Source organism: Gobius niger, assembly GCF_951799975.1.
Source record: "Gobius niger genome assembly, chromosome: 10".
Classification (NCBI taxonomy): domain Eukaryota; kingdom Metazoa; phylum Chordata; class Actinopteri; order Gobiiformes; family Gobiidae; genus Gobius; species Gobius niger.
The window spans coordinates 14,759,674-14,781,942 of record NC_136861.1 but is presented as its reverse complement, the minus strand read 5'-3'; the positions used below and the strand labels follow the sequence as shown (position 1 = coordinate 14,781,942).

General features: G+C 40.3%; 1 protein-coding gene across 10 annotated transcripts in view; it reads right to left on the bottom strand.

Moving 5' to 3' along the window:
- arhgap23a (Rho GTPase activating protein 23a) overlaps positions 1-22,269 on the bottom strand; it is a 131,605-nt gene that overhangs the window by 9,422 nt on the left and 99,914 nt on the right. For 4 of the 10 annotated variants that reach the window (XM_079564328.1, XM_079564325.1, XM_079564329.1 and 1 more), the window contains exons 8-22: positions 14,877-15,032; positions 13,243-13,315; positions 13,113-13,155; positions 12,094-12,231; positions 11,668-11,976; positions 11,091-11,152; positions 10,640-10,761; positions 9,563-9,681; positions 7,821-7,973; positions 7,410-7,488; positions 7,239-7,312; positions 7,063-7,152; positions 5,607-5,732; positions 5,479-5,520; positions 4,225-4,318 (exon numbers count right to left, since the gene is read on the bottom strand). In XM_079564328.1, coding sequence (XP_079420454.1) covers positions 4,225-4,318; positions 5,479-5,520; positions 5,607-5,732; positions 7,063-7,152; positions 7,239-7,312; positions 7,410-7,488; positions 7,821-7,973; positions 9,563-9,681; positions 10,640-10,761; positions 11,091-11,152; positions 11,668-11,976; positions 12,094-12,231; positions 13,113-13,155; positions 13,243-13,315; positions 14,877-15,032 — 1,680 coding nt within the window. Of the gene's footprint in view, positions 1-2,230; positions 2,256-4,224; positions 4,319-5,478; positions 5,521-5,606; positions 5,733-7,062; positions 7,153-7,238; positions 7,313-7,409; positions 7,489-7,820; positions 7,974-9,562; positions 9,682-10,639; positions 10,762-11,090; positions 11,153-11,667; positions 11,977-12,093; positions 12,232-13,112; positions 13,156-13,242; positions 13,355-14,876; positions 15,033-22,269 lie in introns of all 10 variants that reach the window. The other 6 variants (XM_079564322.1, XM_079564323.1, XM_079564330.1 and 3 more) reach the window with 5 other exon arrangements.

Below are 22,269 nucleotides of genomic sequence, written 5' to 3'. Positions count from 1 at the left end.
GGCTAATAGTGCCTTAGCTCCGGGAGAAAACCACTCGGCTAAGACTCACTGTAGATGAAATGTGAGCAATAAACTACACAATCAACAAGCCAGGCTCCGTGTGTGATCATCATAAAGGCTGCTTCAAGCAGTTGCCTGTTTTAGTGACGTTTTCAATGCATAATATGCTGCTTGTATTCAGTGAATTTTCCCGTTAGCTTATCGCGGCTAGCTTGTTAGCTCCGGGAGAAAACCACTCGGCTACGACTCACTGTAGATGAAATGTGAGCAATAAACTTCCAAATCAACAAGCCTGGCTCCGTGTGTGATCATTGTTAAACGGTTCTTTATGTGTGTGGTGGTTTTATTGACTTTATTTGTGCATATTTCTCGTTTTCACGTGATGACTCGAGGTTTAGCTTAGCATTAGCTTTCTCCGGAGGCTCTGTGCATCATCAAGGCCCAGCGCAGAACCAGACACTGAAATAAGTGTTCCTGTCACCGGTTTTAATCCTGGGTGTTTCGGTAACAGAAACACTGATGTGTGTCTTTGTAAAAGTCTACTGTGGCTCCGGTTCACAACACATGAAGCTAATCCTCCATGATGACTCTGTTTACATCTTAGGGCTAGACACTGCGGGGAGGGGGTTCTGCTGAGGAGCAGTGGTTGGTTACTCGGCTGGTGACGAAAGGTCGGAGGCGTATCCTGGAGGTCGAGGGCGTTTCCTGAAGGAATCAGGCGTTTTATCCCTAAAATGGCCGCCATCAGAGTTTCTACAGATTACTCGAAAATACGTGAATGTGCCAAGGCAACACTTCAGGCATGGTTTTAATGAGGGAATGACTTAATAACATGATGTAAAGCTTGAAAAAGTCGATTTTGCATAATAGGCCCCCTTTAAGGTTAGTGGGCTGGGTCAGGGTTAAGCTGATTGGTTGTATGTGTGACGTTTCACTCCCATGAATTGTGACTGGTTGATCTACCAACTAGGCTATCCTAGGAAAAATATGGCAACTTTCAAACTGTGACACTGGAAACTTATGGTGCGTGACTGGTATCTTTCCCACTTGACAATGACAACTTACGACCTCAAGGTGTTCCAGGTGATTAAACTCGTATGTAAACAAAACAGCTAATGCTACACCAGTTAGCTCATACAATGCTAACGCTACATGAAAGTTGATCCAAACCAGATATAATTAAAAACATGCAACATAACATTCATGCAGTTGTTTTGTTACAGTTTTATCATTAGCTGCTCCTCCACTGGGGGGCGCCATTACTGTCTTCCTCTCGCATACGAACTCGTAGCAGTCTTGAGGTCTCAAAGTTTACAAGTTGTAATTACCGCACGAGCGGCGTTCCAAGGCATTTTGCCAAGTGGCAGGTGGGAAATTTACCAGTTGCCTGGAACGCACCATTAGATGACTTTTTGTATTTGTCGACAAAAATATCTGGAAAATTTAGTCACAGTTTAGTCTCATTTACTACTTTTATTTCAGTTTTAGTCTAGCTAAAATATCACTTGAATAAAATGACGACGAAATATTTTAGTTGACAAAAGCAACACGTCTCAACTGTTTGCTAATATTAACAACCAAACCCTTGCAGTTGCACATCAGAAACAAACAAATGTGGATTACAGTGAAAAGTGCTCATTTCTAAATGATCGAGTGCAACACCAGGAGATACAGTGTGACCCAACACACAAACACAGACAGTGAAGAGCCTCTTAGTGACAAAAGTGGACTTATAAGTTTCTATTAAGGGCTGGACAAAGACTGGAGTGACATGTTGCAGCACAGGGAGCCCACATGACACTGGGAGGGGACACACCACCATCACCACAATGGACTTAATGATCTATCTGAGTTGTCGAAGTTACAGGGAGCATCTTTCTAGTTGTTGTTATTATGATGCTGTGAGTTTTTAATCCATGCCGTGTTGCAGGTTCAGGTTAGGTTTCCTGTTAATCAAAATAAAATGCATGCAAGTAAATCTATCCTTCTGCTCGGGCACAGACGGGTAGCATCATAACTTTACAGCAAATAGAAAGATGGTCCTTGAAGTTCCTCGGCAAAACACAGAGAAATCAATCCAGCACATCCACGGACACAACCTCCTCTCACGCTTGCACACAGTTTTACTACACGATGCACTGAGTGGGTTCTTGCACACACACACACACACACACACACACACACACACACACACACACACAACGACATGAGACACATGGCCACGTCCTACCGCTGCGGCTGCTCCACAGGCTCAGCTGAAGAGGAGGAAACGCAGAGAAACGCACAGTGAAAGATCAGCAAAAGAGGTCAGCGAAAGTGAGGGAAGAGAGAGAGAGCAGAACAGTGCACAACAGGTACAGTCTATCAAACACAGCACTACTACAAGAGTTATTCATATCGCGTCATGCTGCGTTCCAGTTCGGACGAAAGTAGGGAAATGTGGCCTCAAACGAAAGTCCAAAGTGATCTGTAGCTTCAAGGTGAAATAAAACGTTGTGGTTTAGCATGGGTGAGCATTGCTGTTCATATAATTTGCCTGAAACAATTAGAAAATAAGCTAGTGTTAAAAAATTAGTGATGGAAAAAGTTGAGCTTTGTGCGGTTTTGCGTAGTGCAGGAAACAATTCAGATTTCGCATGTAAAGCCACTATCTTAGGTGTAGGTGCAGATTGTCATTGTGTCCTTGGGCAAGACACTTTATCCCCCGCCTGTATGAATGTAGTGTGTGAGTGAGTGGTTAGTTGAGGTTGGAGGGGCCAATGGCAATAGCTAGGGCTGGGTACGTTATGAATTAATTATAGATTAACGATACTTGCTTTAAGATACTGATACCAGAGCGACACATTTTTTTATTTACTCAAATAATTGTCATCTAGAAACAGAAAACAGAACAATTAATGTTAATTTATGCCATAAAAGACAATTCATTTTAAATGTGTCTCATCTATTTGAGCTGAAACAACCAAATAACTTCTTTTAACCTTTTAACTCCCACCTGAACTGAGCACATTCGCTCACAGCGTCAAAAATTAGACCAAAACGACGGTGAAAATGCAACAAAATGAGGGACAAAAACTTGACAAAAAAGCAATGAAAAAGTGACAAAATTGTGTGACGAAGATGCTACAAAAGTCCACGGAAAAAGTGTTGGAAAAGTGATGGAAAAAATTACATAAAGTACGGAAAAGCGACAAAAAAGTGACAAACTAGCATCGAAAATGTGGCAAAAATGTGTCAAAAACGTGAGGAAAAAAAATCTGTTTAGATGAGGCGTTACACTGGCTTATGGGCTGTAGCCTTTTAGATTTGGCTAAAGCTAAACAGGAGAAAATGCACTTAGTTTAGGCAGGGGTTAAAAGGTTAATGCTGATCCCTGGACTAACAGGCATCAAAACTTGGTCTTTGAGGATGTAGGTCTATTTTTTTCAGCTCTTGCTTTTGGTACTTAAATTATTCCGAAACCAGTAGCACCTAAACCTTTTTTCCGATGCCACACTGGTGTCGTTGACGGTACCCAGCCCTCGCAATAGCACAGCTGCAATAGTAGCTTTCCACAATGAATGAATGACTACAGTGTAAAGCTTTGAAAAACTTGTCAACAGAGGCTTGTAAAACGCAAAGCAAGTGTAAGCTGTTAATGCAAAACCAAACCCACCTCCACTACGGACAGAAGAATGCTTGGTGCCGATACTCTTTGCATTAATTTGCAGCTCAGTGACAAAAGCTGGTGAATCATGTCGAGAAAATAGACTTGCCCCAAGGATATGTACCCCATAGTCAGAGCAGCTTCAAGGTGAAGTACAGTGTGTATATTCCTAGAGCCATTCAGTAGCATCACAGTAGGTTTTTTAAAGCAAATGTGGCCACTGCTCTTTCTGGGATATCTGCCTAGAATCCCTGGTCTGTGTGCGCACCATCTGGCCCCACTACACGAGCCTGGTTGCAACAATAAGGCACAGTTTTTCATCACTAGGAAACTCTGGCCTAAAACATAGAAGTAAGAGTTGTAATAGTAGTAATTATAGTTGTTGATGTAGATAAAATGAAGTCGGTTAATCAGCTAATCTAAAAACCAACAAATCTGATCTAATTTTACTCAAATTGGAGCATTCCCTACTTTCGTATTCCGTCAGAACGCAGCTTTAGTTTTGGGCCAACATCGGTGATCCCAATGGCCCCGGACAGTTTGTGTTATTGGTGAAAAGCAATAAGCAGCGTGCCCACCTGAGGCCTCCCCGAGCAGACCGGTCCGGCCGATATTAGACAGCAGGTGGTCGATGTTTGGAGCCGGCTGCACGTCTTCTGTGTCCACTGGGGTCTGGGAAATAAGCATCAAATAGAAGAGCATCTTATTAGACGAGGAGGACATGAAAGCAATTTGTAGCTCTTTGGTTGCTTTTGTAAAAGACAGATGTAAAACTCCGAGCAAGGTCAAGTTTTGGTGAGATTACTTGATTTAGTTTACATTACAGCCCAGAAAAGACAAGGTAATGAGATGGAAAAGCACGGCGACTAACAGAAGTACATGGTAAATACTCATGGACTCAGAGCACACCCCTGTCGTTTAACCTTACTTCATGGTTATATGATTACTTCCATCATAATTCCATGTACTTACTGTGCTGTAAAGGCATACGCAATCTAGTTGAAACCTTCTTATCAATAACATCAGCTATACAAGGTTTTACAAGGTCTTTTGCTAAAACCGCAGACAGTATCACAATGAACTTTAAAGCGTAGATCTAATTGGATTTCACCTTGTCTTACACCTTGACAGAAGCACCCACTCATTGTATCAAAGGCCTCAATCGACTTGCTGCTCAAAGAATAAAACCTAATCAGCAATAAAACAGCAAACTAACTCTAGATCAGGGGATTTTAGATCAATGGAGTGACTGTGACAAGCGAAAGCCAGTGGTAATTGAAATCAGCAAGCATCAAAAACAGGAGCTCACTGAAATGTTTGATACAATTAAAACCAAAACACAAAACTTTGGTCAACAAACTTGCATGATATTGATCAAAATCTAGTTTGAAAACATAAATATCATTGGAAATTTTCAAATCATGCTAATTACTCAAGTTTACATGTCTCTTTGAGGGTTTATTTACCAAAGTATGCATCAGACCGTGTTAAGAATGGGTTAATCACGACGGCAGGTATGTATTTAATTCATAGAATGCATTTAAAGCTTTGACTTCTTGCTCTATGGTGTTTATCCTGGATTTGTTGCCATCACAAAAGTGCTGAGTGGAGCCATTGATTAGTGCAGAAATTGAGCCTAAGCAGGTCTAAACCACCAACAAACAAGAACTAAACCAGGGGTAAATCAGACTGAGTCCAAAATGGAATAAAACATTAGCAACATGTTAGGGTGAAGGTCAAATCAATTCTTATCCCAGACAGTCTCTAATCATTTTATTTATACGCACTGGATACAATGGGAAAAATGTAAGAGACACAACAGGGGAACTTACCTTTTCATCCTTGTCATTCTCTTCATTGAAAAACCACAAGCACTGTGAAGAAACAAGAGCCAGGTTGAGCAAATACTGAGATCATGCTTTTCTTATTGAATGACGAGACTGGGTTTTAACTCTCTCACGTGCAGTATGAGCGTCTCGACGATCTTGTAGCGGTCGGGCATGTGCGTGACCATGTCTTTCATGTTGTCATCCGACGTGCGAACAAGAGTGGGACCAAACACCAGCGCCAGGTTTCGGGGCTCCATCTAAACGTGACGGCAGACGTGTTGAATTGGAGTGTTTGTGTGTATTTTTCCCCAGATTTATTCCCAACATTTGAATAAAAAAGTAGGACTTTAGATTACAGCCTGCAAGTTCCATGTGTAGGTACAGGTAACAAGAAAGTAATCACAAACCTAACTATGGTGTACTTAAAGCAGTTGTAGTGGAATTTTTGCCACAGTTGATCAACAATGTTTATGCAGCGTTTGTGAAAGAAAACCAGTTGTGTTTAAATATAGCGTATTTTTACCGATGGCGAATGAGGAAGCAAGAGTATAAATAGGTGCAGCGTTTTCTTTGGCGAGCTGCCCTGTTCACGCCTCAACAATGTCTCAGCTCCGACTGAAACATGCATCTAATCAACTCCTGAACAATCAGGATGTGTATGTGAGAGCTAGAAAGAGAGTTTATTCAACTACTTTGTTTGAAAACGGGTTAATTCAGGACGTGTATGTTTAACACACATGACTCGTTTGAACGGTGAGACTCTTAGCTCTCCAAAGGAAAACAGTTTAACTCTACGTGTCTTTTGTTCCTGAGAAAACTAAGCTAAACAGAGGCTAGTTTTGATAAAAAATCACTGATTTTTTTCCAAGAAACGGAGATAATGCGTGTTTTATGAAACACTCTCTTTTCTGATTAACTCCTCTCTCCTCCTCTCTCCTCTACAGGCACTAACGTTATGTGAAGAGGCAAAGGCCTAAATTATCATTATCGCGTGTGCATTTAAACAACCTGGTTCCCGGATTGAAGACTTTAACAGGATGTTTCTCAGCCATCTTTGGACTGATTTTAACCATTTAAAAACTCTGAGAAATGTTAAAATCTCAACTGTTTCAATCTTTTCATCCTTTGTCAAACTCCAGAGAGCGAGAGAGTAGTGTCGGCTTTACAGCTGTTTGCTACGCAACACCACGCCCCCGGACTAAAAAAAAGAAATGCAATAATATTATATAAAATCTCCAGATTGTGACTTTTCACAAATTTTTGATCGTCATCTATTTCAGTTCTGTTCATCACAAAGCTCCCAAAATCACACATGCGGTGTATTAGAGTGTCTAGTTTCATAATTTAAACCCCCCCCCAAAAAACAAGTTCTTCTGTTTTTGGCACTCAGTGTGTTAATAGCTTTGAATAGTTATATCCAATGGAAGGACATATCTTAAAATTTGGAGATCACACTTCAATATATATGACACAGTTTGATTGTGAAATGGGCACCTATCACTCACTCACCCACTGATAAGACAATACCTTCCTTGGCCTCTTGTGTAAACCAAATATTTACCCATATTGTTGCTCATACAAACGCACCTTATTCTTATCTGAATTATCTGCCACCGTCTTCAAGTGCATGAGCAGGAACTTCAAAGTGTGGTAGTAATGATCGGGGAGGTCTCGTATCTGCCAAAGACAAAAACAGGTTACTCGAAATCCTTCAACTTCACAGCAATGTTTGTATTTTTATCTCTGCAGTTTATGACACGCACCATTTTCTTCATTGTTTTGAGCCTGTCCGATGGGCTCTCCATCCGATTGGCGTCAATAAAATCGTTGTACTTGTCTGAAGAGGCAAAACATGAACATATTTCAAAACCAAATTCCTGGTGGCGAGTCGAGAGGTGAAAATAAAAGCTTGTTACGACTTGTTTGGCACTAACCGTTGGTGAAGAGCGGCTCTGGGAGTTTTCTAAAGAAGGATTTGAGTAAACTGCTGACGACATTGAGGTCCTGCCACTTCTGCAAAGATCGAGAGAAAACACACAGAGAGGAGTGAAAAGCTGTTTCTTAATAAAGAGAATGAACAAAGTGTAGACTGTAGATTTTATCCAAGTGTAGGAACAAAACACACCAACCAAGGGACTGTCATTTTCTTACAATAAAAAGAGCTTTTATTTAAAGAAAGTACTGCCTTCCCTGCTGAAGAAAGGCAGAAAGGCTTTTACCCTTTGTATAGCGTCATTGTCTTTTTATACAATTCTGCATAAATGTCTTAATTAACTGCACTGTCAAACAAAAGCACAGTACGGTACGTCACTAATTCATGATTAATTCTGCAGTTATGAACTCACCTCTTCCGTGGGGTTGATGTCCACTCCTTTGTTGAGCTGGTCCTGGAGCTGGGACACCATGGCGTTGTTCCCCGGGACTCTGTAGATACCAGTGTACTCCAGCCCCATCTCCTCCACCAGGCCACAGCAGATCTCCACGATCATCGGGATGAACTGGGGCAAAAACAACACAACTTAGATACAGCGGCGTTCTAATGTTAACTTTTCACACAATTCTTGAAACTACAGTAAAAGAAGTCGACCAAAATGTGTTGCAAATGGTTGTATTGATATTGCAAGGCTTCAGTGAACCTTTTAGCAAAAGCACAATGGGACAGACTCACTCCTTAACTGTTGAATTTGCACAGTTTGAGGCTTTTTAATTGAAAAGTAAGAGACTGAAAACTGTTTCATTGGGAGCTTGTTATAATTTCTCGCGTCTGTTTTCATTTTAATTAGCCGTGAAGAAATGTTGAGGGAAAGTCAAGTTTAACATCTTGCCTTAACCGAGTGCATTTTTCTCTAGTTCAGCTTTACCCAAATCTAAAGGCTTCTCGACTGGAGAGCAATAGTGCAACGCCTCATTTGAAAGACCTAGGCAACAAAATTGAACTGCTATGACAAATTGTCGCCGCGTTTTTGTCACATTTTCGTGGCTTTTTCAATTGCTTTTTGTCATGTTTTTGTCATGTTTTTATCACTTTTCCTTTTCAAAGTACATATCATAGGTACTTTTACTTTACTTTAGTGATTTTCATTTATTTCAATTTATTTATTGGGTAAAATTGTACGCAGTGCGGCTTTAAAGTGACCTCTCTATGATGACCTGGTTTACTCCTTTAGACCTTGTTTAGATCTGGTTTGGTTCCTGCTGTTTTTGACCTGAGTTAGTTTAGTCTAGTTTATTTAATCAGGACAATGTGCAGCGACATTGAAAAGATGGCTGCACCAGATTTAGCACTGTGGTAATTTCCATCTGTAATTAAAATAACATAACAAAAGGCAATTTACATAACACAAGACAGGTAATACAACATAAAAAGGCAGTTTACAAATAAAGGCAGTTTACAAATAAAGTGCAATGTCCTTTTTTCCCCAAAATCCGTAACACATAAACACAGTGTAATAGTGCTTTACTCTTTTAGATCTGGTTTGATTCAAAGGATTTAAAAAAAATCCTGCACATTAAACTCTTAAATACTTTTACTTTTTACTTATAAAGTACATTTTACAATGCATACTTTTACTTAAGTAAAAATTTTATCAGATACTTTTACTTTTGCTTAAGTACATTTTTGGTCCTGTATCTGCACTTTTACTTAAGTAAGAATATGGAGTATTTTCCACCACTGCTTTTTTGTTGTTTTTCATCACATTTTTGTCACTTTTTTTGTTGCGTTTTCATCCTCGCATTTTATTATTTTTTAAAGCTTAGATATGATAAAGCTAAACTGGAGAAAATGTGCTCGGCTCTGGTGGAGGTTAAGCTAATAAAGTTTACTTATTCCACTGAGATGACTTCCTTCCAACAGCCATACGTCTGAAAACATTTCTATAGCCAAGTACCATCTTTTATTGACTAAAATGAACCTAAACACTAAAAAAAAAAGTTGCATAATAGTGAAAAATCGATTCTAAGCCACACTACCGGCCTAAAGTACAATATGTGAAGAGGTCAAAACTATAATTCAAAACAAAACAAGAAATAAAAATAGCTGTGATTCAACACAGAGGCCGGGGCTGTAACACACTGAGCGGCTCACCTTGTTGTTGGCGCCCGGCTGACACTCCTCCAGCCTCACTCCGAAAGCCTTAGGTCCCGCCTTCTTCGATTTCTTAATGATGTTGATTCCCCAGGGAGATTTGGGGGGACTGCTCTCCTCTGCAGACAAACGCAAACACGGTTAACGTCACTGCCACGAAACATGGAGGAAGTTAATGATCTGAGAGGGTTCGTTCATCGATCTGCCATAAAAATGTGTTTTAACCTTGAAAACAGTTAACGTGAAGTGTCCGATGAAAGAAAGCAAGTATAAAGGAAAGAAGGAAAGGAAGAAAAAGAACGAAAGAAAGGAAGGAAGAAAGAAAGAAAAAAAGGAAAGGAATGAATGAAGGAAGGAAAGAGGGAAAGGAAGAAAGAAGGAAAGGAAGGAAATATAGAAAGGAAGGACGGAAAGAAAGGAAAAAGACAGAAAGAAAAAGGAAAGGAAGGAAAGATAGAAAGGAAAGAAGGAAAGGAAGGAAGGAAAGAAACAAAGAGAGAAATATAGGAGGAAAAAAGGAAAGATATAAAGGAAGGAAGAGAAGGAAGGGAAGGAAGAGAAGGAAGGAAAGAAGAAAAAGAAAGAAAGGAAGGAAGAAACAAAAAGGAAAGAAAGAAAGAAAGAAAGAAAGAAAGAAAGAAAGAAAGAAAGAAAGAAAGAAAGAAAGAAAGAAAGAAAGAAAGAAAGAAAGAAAGTGCCAGCTTTAATAATTGCATTAAAAATTGGAGTTTTGCTCGGTTTGATACTTTTCCTTGCACTTCAGTTGCTTTGCTTTTAACTAGTGCTGTTACATGGACTCAAGAAAGATTTGGAGAATTTGTTTCCACTTTATCAGCTCAAACGTTGCGATAAAGCCGGTCTAATGTTCCGGAGTTGGTAGAAAGTTCACTGAGCAGGAACTGAACTAAAATGTGAATTATCCGTCACATGTTGTGGAAGTCCCTGCGGTTATGAGTCACGGCTCTGGAAAATTTCTGTCATGACAATCAAAGTTTCCAAGCAGGTCTTAGAGAAAAAGAAAATGAAAAACAAAAAAAGTTTGGTTGAGAAGGTTTTTTTTTTTTTTATTTCGCTGACCTTTGCCCTCTGGTTTGGGCGAGCGTGGGGCACTGGCTGCGGTTTCTGCGGTTTTAGCCGAGAGGAAATTCGTCTTCATCCGTGGCAGTCGTGGAGAGGAGTCGGGCTTAGCACTGGTCGGACTGCAGAGGGCGACAGAGAGTTGAGAACGTTTGGGATAACACTGAACCACTGCTATTTTTAATCAGAAAAACAAGTGCTGTTGAATATGAAAAGTAAATATACTATAAGAATACATTTAGACTATTTCATATTAATAAAAAAAATGTAATCTATATGAGTCAAATGTGATGCTATTTTTATGTTTTGTACAAAAAGCATTACAAACAAATTTTGCAATACTGTAAATATAAAAGGAAATGATTTAAAAAGTGGTAGTTTCATGTCATGACACAGACGCTTGGGTCAGTGTAGTTTGAGAACATGGCAGATGTAAAAACAAAATAATTACCTCTGTTTTCTGTAGTCGTTGAGTTTCTTGCTGATTAAGGCCTGTCTGGAAAAGCCTAACTCCTGAAACAAAAAAGCAAAACAAAAAAACAAGTTAAGATGAGTTGGAAATGCCCTACCTGAAGCAACAAGTGATGGGATTTACGGATTCACGGCATCGAAAATACCATCTAACTTTGGTATTTTCGATGAATTTATACAGTAAAAATTGTTGAGCATCGTCAGAATTTTCCAATAAATTCAGATTTAATGCCAATATAACGCTTTTTAATGACATTTAAGACCGTGATTTTGGCACAATGTTTTGAATGTTGTAGTAACTTTATTAGTGTGATATTGAACTAAACCATTTCAACACAGATCAGAGAGTACTTTGTAGGAAAAATACTGCATGTTAAAATGTATAGTATTGCTAATCACTAAAAAGTTGGTACAAGGATAACTTTGAGCACCACATGAGCTTTTCAAGGAGGCTTTGCATATATGTCCTCCCACTCCTGTTTAGTTTTGCAAAATGTCGTAAATTGAAGCCTGATACAATATGATGTTGTTCAAACTTTCCACATTCTTCTTCTCACCTCGTTGTCGGTCTTGCTGCTCTCCCGAATCACCGCGATCCAGTCCAGCATGTCCTCGCGGTCCTCGGCTTGGAGCAGGTACTCGCAGAAGTCCTGGGTGGTCAATCGGAGCGCGTTCTTCCGCTTGGTCTCGCTGTACGCGATGTCCACCAGGCAGCCGCGGATGCTGATTGGCTGGTCGTCCTCTGCCCCGCCCCCGATTGTAGCCCCGCGTAGGACCGCCTCCCTCTTGTCCTTGTACAGGAACAGCGAATGGGAACGCAGCACGGAGAAGACTCGCTTCCAGGGACGCATGCCGCTCCCGACTTTCTGTAGATCACAAGCAGGAAACATCATAGTAAAAAATGAACGCTTTTCCATTAGTCTGACCAAAACAATTCTCCTTTCAATGAACGATTCTGCCCTTGTAAAAAGTGCTGTGCTCACTTTGCCCTTTTCTGTGAGGATCTGCTTGTAGTGCAGCCATCCTTCTCGCCGCACGTCGCTGTACGTGATGTTTCCCAGCTCAGACGTCGAGTGCCGTTTGGATCGAACCTCCTCCGCTGACCCCAAGTTGTCCAATGACTAAAAACATAAGAAAAGACCAAACCCTATTGTATCTATATCACACAAATAATACTCACAAAGCACGGTATAAAGTTACACTTTTTACTCTTGCCCCTGGACTAACCATTTCAAAGAAGACATTTAGACTTTTTGACAAAATGATTGAGAGTCATTCAGTTTTGATTCTCTGTATGTGCTTTGCATGTGGTGGACTGACAGTAATGCAAACCGAACGGAACTGAAGGTCTCGGCAAGTAAACTAGTTCAACTATATTATGCCAGAAGCACTAACAGAAGAAACCTTTCTTTCTTTCTTTCTTTTTCTTTTTTTCTTTCTTTCTTTCTTTCTTTCTTTCTTTCTTTCTTTCTTTCTTTCTTTTCTATCTTTCATTTCTTCCTTCCTTCCTTCCTTCCTTTCCTTTTTTCTTTCTTCCCTCCTCCTTTCTTTCTTTCTTTCTTTCTTTACTTCCTTCTCTTCCTTCATTTTTTTCTTTTTTCCTTCCTTCTTTCTTTTTTCTTCCTTCTTTTCTCCTTTCTTTCGTCCTTCCTTTCCTTCCTTCCTTTCTGTCTGTCTTTCTTTCTTCCCTCTTTTTTCTTTCTTTCTTCCTTCCTTCCTTCCTTTCTTCTTCCTTCCTTCTTTCATTTTTTCTTTCTTTCTTCCTTCCTTCCTTCCTTCTTCCTTCCTTCATTCCTTTTTTCTTTCTTCCTTCCTTCCTTCCTTCCTTCCTTCCTTCCTTCCTTCCTTCCTTCCTTTCTTTCAGGATCCCCACTAACTCTTTCTGACCGATCCAAACAAGGACAATTTCCAGTTAGTTCCAGGGCTAATTACCCTAAACTACACCTTTCTTTTGTGTGAGGAAAGATAGGGCTGAGTCTAAGCAGCCAGTAACACGACTTACCCCATCTGTGAAGAAACTCTTGACTCTCTTTGGCAACCTCCTGCTAATGAAAAAAACACATGAGTGAAATTCTCCCGTTTTCCTGTAATTCAATAAATAGATCTAAAACGATTTAAAAAAAAACACGTACGAGAAAACGCGGCCCTCGTCTCGGAAGCTGTTGAGTCCTTCGTCGCACGACTTGGAGCGCTCGGTGGTGATGGCTAGAAGATAGGAGGAACGGCGAGTCGATTTAATACTGCCTGCTCAGGGACAGTGTGAACGAGCGGTGAGACAGACAGAGAAACAAAAAAGGGAAGGGATGAAAATGAAGGGGAAAAAAAAAAGAAAAAGAAAAATGTAATGACGTAATGCCAATCACCGCAAAAGGATTGGATTAACATTTGGGAGAGTGACAGGAGGAAGCGGAGGGGGCTGGACAATGAGTGGGTTATGGTTTCGGTGTTAGGGTTTAACAAAACAAAACTTTCCGTTTCCTCATCACCGACATGCAGGTGTAACTAATCACTGAAGGATGTCATGCAAATTTGGCTTCAAATTAAAGTTGAATAAATCATTAACTTTATACAGTATATATACACATTGGATCATGCAGAGTCTGATGTTGTTTTGACGGGCATGCAGAAACACCTTATCAAGAAATGACTTTGAATGCTTTAAAATAAAAGTGACTTAAAGTGAATAAAAGTGACTATTATTCTACAGACTATCGATCACAGCAGCTCAGTTTGGTTCATTGTCCGTGAGAGTAAATACTACACTGACAGAAAAGACAAAGGGAGAGAAGGATATTGTACATCCAACTACACAATAGAGATAATTTTTTTTCACTCAAACTTAAAAGTAAATACTGTTTAAGTGGTGCTAGCCCGCTGTTAGCTCTGCCCCCAAACATCCCATTAACACTTGTATTACCCCAGAGGGACTACAGAAAGGACATATTAAGGAAACAAGTAGCTTAGTTCTGCTTTAAGTGACTGAGTCCTAACTGTAGCTGCTTTGACATGTGGCAGTCCAATACACTGAATCCTTCCTGTATTTCACCAAAAGGTTTATACAGGAAGCAGCACGTCGAATTTAAGAGGTTTTAATGCCATTTCAATGCCCAAAGACCACAAACTCAAATAAATCGGTACATATTTCCCTTCTTAATATTTGTAAACATTCCATCAAACAACGAAATGAGGGAAACATTTTGACATTCTTTTTTTTATACTTAAACTGGATTCGAGCAAAAAAGTCAATTTTCCGCCAAAGCTGCAGATAAATGAGTTTAGAACATAATGTAAGTATATGATTAACTTATATAATTTATAATTTTCATGAAAGAAATTTAGATTCAATGCCGGTTTGAATCCAATTGAATGCTTTGCAATGGCATTTACAGTAAAGAAACACTGTATAATAACAAGACATGCTCTTAACACATGCAGTATGTAATCAAAGAATGGATTTGGATGAGGACTTCACCTATTTTAATCTCATATTTGTAGCCTTTACTCAGCTTTGAAAGGTGTTTAACCACAACTATGAGCAGGGAGTCAATGAATAATAAAGTAGGTGTTGTGTTTATTGCGATGTCCCGCCCCCTTTGTGATTAAACCTTTGAATTTCTTGATAAGATGCAAACTAATAAACATCGTCCGTAGAGATCGCATGCATCTGCCCACTGCTCATCCAGGTACAAACAAAGTATATACAAAGACTGGGTTATTTTGGCTGCATGCCGTTGCCGTGGTTTCGGAGGGGGAGGGTGGGACTCACTGCAGTCCTGTGAGAAGAGCCTAGTGAGGGGGAAGGTGAAGGTGGGGGAGGCGGGGCTGGTGACCACGGGGGGCGCCGAACACATGCCGCTGGACACCACCGAAGAGGCCGGGACATGCCGCGCCCGCAGGTCTGCGCTCGGGCTGGTCGGTTCATCTGTGGGCGGGGCGAGGACAGGAGGAGGATGGAAAGAGGGAAAGGAGGAAGCATAAAAAGGTGTTAAGTGTAGAAAGGGGCAGAGGGAAAAGCAGGATTAGTTTGTAGAGAAGTTGCGGGAACAAAGGATTGGAAAGGAACCATGGGGTTATTATTAAAGAAATGGTCAATGCAATACTTATACTAAAATAAAGGCCCTACGCTTGATCTTTTTTCTAGCAGTGGGAAAAATCATTCTGTTGTTCAGTATATTGTAAAAAATAATAATAAAACACACATCTTTGTTCACAGCGCATCTAATTATAAAGACCCTTCATTGATTTGTAAACAAAAGAATCAAGTGTAGGGCCTTTAAGCAACTTCCAAAGGGATGCTGACTGTGAGCTGTTTAACTTAGTTATGACACAATGCAGTTACAGCGTCAGCATAACATTTTCATAAAGACAATCAATGAGGCATTAGGCAAAGTCAAGGCTATTTTGGTCTACAACGTAATTTCGACACTACACAGTCTTCTTAGAGGTTCTTGGAGATTTGAATATTGCAATTACTGATAATACAAGAGCAGTAAACCAGATTGATTTTTGAAGTGTGCTACAAGCTATAGGTAAGCTCTAAACATGGCTCTGTGTATGGTTAAAGGAAGAGTTCACCGTTTTTCCATACTGCGATATGCTCTTGCCTGAGCTTAGACGAGTTGATGCGTACCTGTCTGGTCTTTGTGCGTGCCCTCAGTCACGCAAAAAGACCAAAGATGTCGTTAGCATTTGGCCTCTCCCAATGTATTCCTATAGCTCCAAACAAGGGTGAAGTTGGAAGCTACCACGCTCCTCCACGGGCACGCACACAGGACAGACAGGTACGCATCAACTCGTCTAAGCTCAGGTAAGAACATATCACAGTATGAAAGAACTGCGTGCCCTCACTCACGCAAAAAGACCAAAGATGTTGTTAGCAGTAGGGGCCGCCATTGCTGTAGTACCTCCATATCGCTCATTGAAAAGCATTGGACTTTAGACACGTTAAAAACAACTTTAAAGCCTGGTCCCAATTTTTTTGAACTATGTAGAGTTAGATATTCCTCCTGTGATAACGCTGGGTTAGCTACAATTAAGGGGATCAGGCTAGTTTTCGTAAGAAGAATTTTAGAAATCTCGTACTTAATGAGGGTGGGACTGTTAGCATTGGAGCAGCGCGAGCTACACGTCACACGAGGGCCGAGTCTACAGTGAAGATCCCGCCCTTATGTCCTTTTTAGGAACATGCTTCGTCAGAGCTGGGGAGGGGGAGTCTGTAAATCCGCCACGATTTCCCCCACGAGCATCATTATGGTAAACGGGGAGGAGTGAGGAGAAGCTGTCCATTATATATACAGTCTATGAAAATATCAGATAAGCCTTATTTTATCGTCTCAAATTTCTTTCCTCTTGTTCTTGCACCTTAAGCCACACCAGGACCACATTTTTTAGTTGTAGTTTTACATTTCATTGCTAGTTTTATTAATCGTATTTCTCTTGATCACTTCCTGCCTCCAGCTGATGTCACTGATGATGTAAGCAGCGCAACCACACAACCATTTTGAAACAACTGGGAACAAAGAAACACAATGTTGCTCTGGACGGAAACCACAATGTTTCTCTTTGCGCTGCCATAATATTCTATCTGGGATTTAAAAAAGCGAAGACAAGTCTCTGAAGATTCCTTTTCATGGACCACAGCTAACAAACAAAAACTCAAGCAATAGAATGGTACAGTCATTTAGAAACAAGAATTTTCTCCTCGTCTTTGTCACATTTCTAGCAGCCGTTAAAACAGAGCAACACTTGAGCACAGAAGTGATAAGACACTTGCATATTTTTGCATCCAAATCAATCACAGACACTGTACCTGTGTCTCCTGCTGCCATAGACGGTGCAAATCAGCTAACGCTAACCCTGTGGAGTCTGGTTTTACTGTCTCGCACGTGTAAAGTTTCAGTTCCATATCAGAGGAGGGTGGATTAGCTATTTTACTCATGCAGGAGGATTGCTACTTGAGACATATTTATTAAGACAAGAAGAAGAAAAAAAGTAGTAAATAATAACTCAAATGACAGTGACTGAACTGAACAATGAGTCATCGGTTGTCATGAAGCGTTTGTCACTTACTCACAGTGGGAAAAAAATGGGAAAATATTTGCTCACGTGGCCGACTATGATGCTCCAGAATCAATAGTTTTGGGTTTTCTGGCCAGTTTCTGGTACAAACCCATAAAAACAACTGATCCTGGAGCGTCATAAAGGCCACTGTGAGGGAAAGCAAAGCTGCCAAGCTGCACCAATAAAGTCACTTAGTCAAAACAGTGGTTCTCAACCTGGGGGTCGTGAGACAAATTTTGGGGGTCGCCAGATCATTTTGATAAAATATACATATTTTTGCATTAGCATATAATCTATAATCTTTTATCTTTTTCGGGCGGCACGGTAGCGCAGCGGTTAGTGCTCTCGCTTCACAGCTAGAAGGTCCGGGTTCGATTCCCACCTGGAACGGGGCCTTTCTGTGTGGAGTTTGCATGTTCTCCCCGTGTCTGCGTAGGTTTCCTCCGGGCACTCCGGTTTCCCCTACCACTAAAAACATGCACAATAGGCCAGGATGAATGATGTGTGTGAGTGAATGTATGGTGGTGGTCAGAGGGTCTGTTGGCGCAGACGTGTGTAGTCGCGAAAGCGCCTCTGACAGTCTCCCCCAGGGGAACTGAAGCTACAAACGTAGCTTTCCACCACCGAGTATGGAGTGAATGTACAATTGTCTCATGTAAAGCGCTTTGTGACCATGTCTGTGAAAGGCGCTATATAAATAAAGATCTTCTTCTTCTTCTTCTTCTTCTTTTATTGTAGCATGTGTTTGCTACTTGACCAGAGTGCCATTATTTGTTCGTATGAATGATGAGCTTTATTTCAGCCATTTGTTCTTTTCTTTTTCTTTTTTAGTCTAATGTTCTTATTTCTCACGGTGTGACCCGGGCGAGGGGTCATGAACCCCTTACCTGCTATAATGGGGGTCGCGGCTCCAAAAGGTTGAGAACCACTGCACTAAAAGGTCAAATATACACAAATATATATATTTTTAGTCGTGTTTTTGTTGCTTTTTTGTTTTGTTATTGTTGCTTTCCGGCACGTTCTTTTATCACTTTTTTGTTGCTCTCTTATGGCTCTTTTCTTGTTCTTTTCATCAATTTTTAATCATGCTTTTGTCGTTCTTTTGTCCCTTTTTGCTGTATTTTCGTACTCGTTTTGTTGCTATTTTGACACTTTTTCCTCAAGAAGTTTTTACATTTGGGTAATGCCAAACTGGACAACATGTGCTCGGTTCAGGCGGGGGTTAAGAGGTTAAAATCTGTAAAAGTAGAGACTAAAATAATTGCTCAAGGTAAAGCATTTGGTGAACATACAGGACAGTACAACAAAAATATAAGAAAAAATCCATTCATTCTTCAAACCAACATGAAGTCAGGTTTTGGAAAGAGTAACTAAATGTTTTATTCAAGTAGTTGCCTTACAATAACATCTATCTCACATAAACACAAATTAAAATGTCAATCTAAGAGTAGGCCTATATCAATCATAAAATATGTTTCTGGTGACTGTACGATGACGAGTTGTGAGAAAGAGTTGGCAGGTAACATCAAAAGGTAAATGTTTTCTCACTGCCATAGGCTACAAAAGCCTTGTTTGTTTCGTTGGAGCCAGGAGGATCTGAAACCACAAAGCACACGCTCGCACTTCCGGACTGACAGGGAGGACAAGACACAGACCGGCATTAGCATAAAGTGAAGCAGGATCTGACAGTTTAAAGCAGGTGAGGTAGTGCATGGACAAGTCACTAGAGGGCAGCACTGGCTCAAATACGAAAGAGGACGGCTTCAAAAAGGGAAGCACCTGGAGCATTGTCTCCATGTTTAGACAAACGTTTACAATCCAATGTCCCACTATAATTACACACGCTTAGTTCAGTGAGTGGCCTTGGCGTCTGAACACAAAGGTCCAAATGGAAAAATGATTATGATTATGTTTGTGATATCAATTGCTTTTCAGAATATTAACCTGATATTGTAGACCTGCCAAAAGACTAAGAAAATGCTTCGTAAATGATTTGTATTCCCTTCAACTTTCCTAAATATAAAATGTGTACATTCATACACGAGTACAAACCGATCAGAGGTAGGGCTGGGCGATATATCGATATTTAAGATATATCGATATGTTTTTAGACCATATCGTGCATATCGGGATATTTCAAATTCAGGTAAGCTATTAAGTTCACAAAAAGAAACACGCAATCTCAAGCTGATTTTTTTTTTTTTAAGTTTATCTTACTCTTAAACTGAGCCCTTTATTTTGTTCTCTCTTAATATATAAATGCTGCCCAATTTTGTTTTCTAGGCTATTTTTCTAAAAGATTTTTTCTTTAAATGTGCACAGTGTTATACAGTCTTTATGTTTACATTTCATAGAGAGTTTTCAATATTTGGCTTTGACTTTGACTGAACATTTCATTTCACAGCTCTCACTTTGTGGAAACAATATCGGGATACATATCGTATATTCAACCCAAATATATCAAGATGTGACTTTTAGTCCATATCGCCCAGCCCTAGTAGGTTTTACATAAGCATCTGTTGTTTGTACCTTGTTTGCTGCTCAAATAAACAAACAAACTAAACTTAACCTGAACAATTACTAAAACTACATTTGCATAAAAAGAAAGTAATTTCTTGGGGTGCAGAAGAGTATTGAGGACATTCATGTGTTTATTAGTTAAACTGGTGTCACGTCACTGAGAGGAAAAGGTTGGAACTGTCCAGCTTCTATAAGGTCTCTTTTAAGGTTATTATCATTATGCACTAGAACTTACTTAAGATTTCTACCACTTAGTCCCGCCTCCAGGGCATTTTCTCTAATCATTCTCTCTTGCCATGTTGCTGTCACTTTTTCCTTGCTTTTTTACGCCTGTTTTCTTTGGTCACTTTTTCATTGGTCTTTTGTGGCTTTTTGAGTTGCCTTTTTGTTGTGTTTACATCTCGTTTTTGATGCTTTTTTCAATAAGCTTGTAGATTTGTATAAAGCCAAACTGGACAAAATGTGGTCGGTTCTGGTGGGGGTCAAGAGGTCAACAGGGAGCACCCAGGAACACTGTGGCGTTTTGGAGATGCCCATCTGACCCAGTGGTTAGCACAATTAGCTCCTTGTCAGACGCTAAAATCCCTCTGGCTTCTACAATCAGACACCGACAAGAATCTTTTTTTCTGTCAATTATTCTGCTTGTCATTTGAGAGAAGACTGAAATACGAAGTGCTAAAGCAAAATGTTTATGGAGATCTAAACTACAGTGTTAGCGAGACCACACTGGGACTGGATATTTAGTCATTTGCATAAGTGCTTCCAAAGCTTTGCGGTCTTTCATAATCACAACCATACGAATTGCAAACGTGAGCCACTTGTCATTAAGCTAGCACTTACTCTCACTTCATCTCATACATTATGTCTGATGGTACGACATCGCTCTTCCCACATCTGAATAGGCTGCCGTTTGTTAAGAGCAATAAAACCAGCTTAGAGAGCGGAAATGATCTCGTAAGACAAAATGGCGTCCGTCCACTGGGGGACAAAAAGGAACACAGGACAGTTTTAGACTTAGCCCACACATGAGCACCACGTCGTATGAGAGATCCTGACCAGCCCCTCCGTCCGGACACACTGGACAATAGCGGCCATTGAAGGCAACGCGCTGAGACTCTGGGCCCCCACTGTTCCCCACAAGAAACATGCCACAAAAACCTCCTGCTAATTTACAGCTTCAAGCATGTTGGAGAGTGGGCTGAGAGCTCAATCTGCTGACGCCGGACTTCCACTCTTATACTGCGTGCATCTGCTGGAAGGAAAACAAGCAAACTATAGCAAACGTCCTTATTTATTTAGAAGTCTAAAGTGAGAGAGATCTAGACGATGGTGTGTTTGTGTTGGAGATGAATGTAGTTTATGTTCTAGGGGCAAATACCTTTTTGACTGGTTCAGCTCACAGTTGTCTAGGAAGAACTGAACCTCTTACCCCCAGTTTAACCAAGTGCACTTTCTCCAGTTCGGCTTTACCCAAATGTAAAAGCGTCTCGACTGGAGAACAACAGTGTAAGGCTTCATTTAAAAGCTAAGGCCTACAAAACTGATCGTAACTTTTTTGTTGTGTTTTGGCAGTTTTTTTGTGTGGCTTTTTTGTCGTTTTTTAGTCATGCTTTTTAGTCGTGATCTTGTCGCTTTTTTGTCTTGTTTTTGTCACTTTTTTGTTGTGTTTTTGTCACTTTTTAGTCGTGATTTTGTCACTTTTTAGTGGTGCTTTTGTCACTTTTCAGTCGTGATTTTGTCTTGTTTTTGTCACTTTTTAGTCGTGATTTTGTCGCTTTTTTGTCGTGTTTTTGTCACTTTTTAGTCGTGATTTTGTCACTTTTTTGTTGTGATTTTGTCACTTTTTTGTCATGTTTTTGTCGCTTTTTTGTCATGTTTTTGTTGCTTTTTTAGTCGTGTTTTTGTTGCTTTTTTAGTCGTGTTTTTGTTGCTTTTTTAGTCGTACTTTTGTCAGTTTTTAGTCGTGTTTTCATCACTTTTTTTTGTTGCGCTTTCATAAACGTTTCCCTAGTTTTTGGTTTTTCATTGATTTTTTTCAATGCGTTTTTGTCTTGATTTCGCCACATATTTGTTGCTTTTTTGTTACTAGTTTGTCTATTTTTTGTGTGGCTTTTTTTCGTTGCGTTTTGTTACGTTTTCATCCTCGTTTTTGTTGCTGTTTTGATGCTTTCCTCAAGAAGCTTCTAGATTTGGGTAAAGCCAAACTGGAGAAAACGTGTTCGATCCAGGTGGGGGTTAAGAGGTTAAGAAGCTTCCTCACTCCTGAACATTCTCCGCTCTGGAAACTGGAGTTATAGAATCCCAGCGAGTTAAACGAGCCTAAACTAGGTTAACCCCGACAGCTTAAGGTTATAGGGCAACGTGTAACCGCTCCCCTCAGGAGGAGCAGTAAATCCAGTTTCCAGAGCAGAGGATGCTCACAAACGAGGAAGCAAATCGAAAGTGGGGCAACTGTGGCTTAGTTGGTTGTCGCGTTCATCCATGAATCCAAAGGTCAGCAGTTTGAATTCTGGACCGGACACTTCACCGGCCGTCTGTGTGAGTGGTTGGTGGTGGTTGGCGGGACAGATGGCACAGAT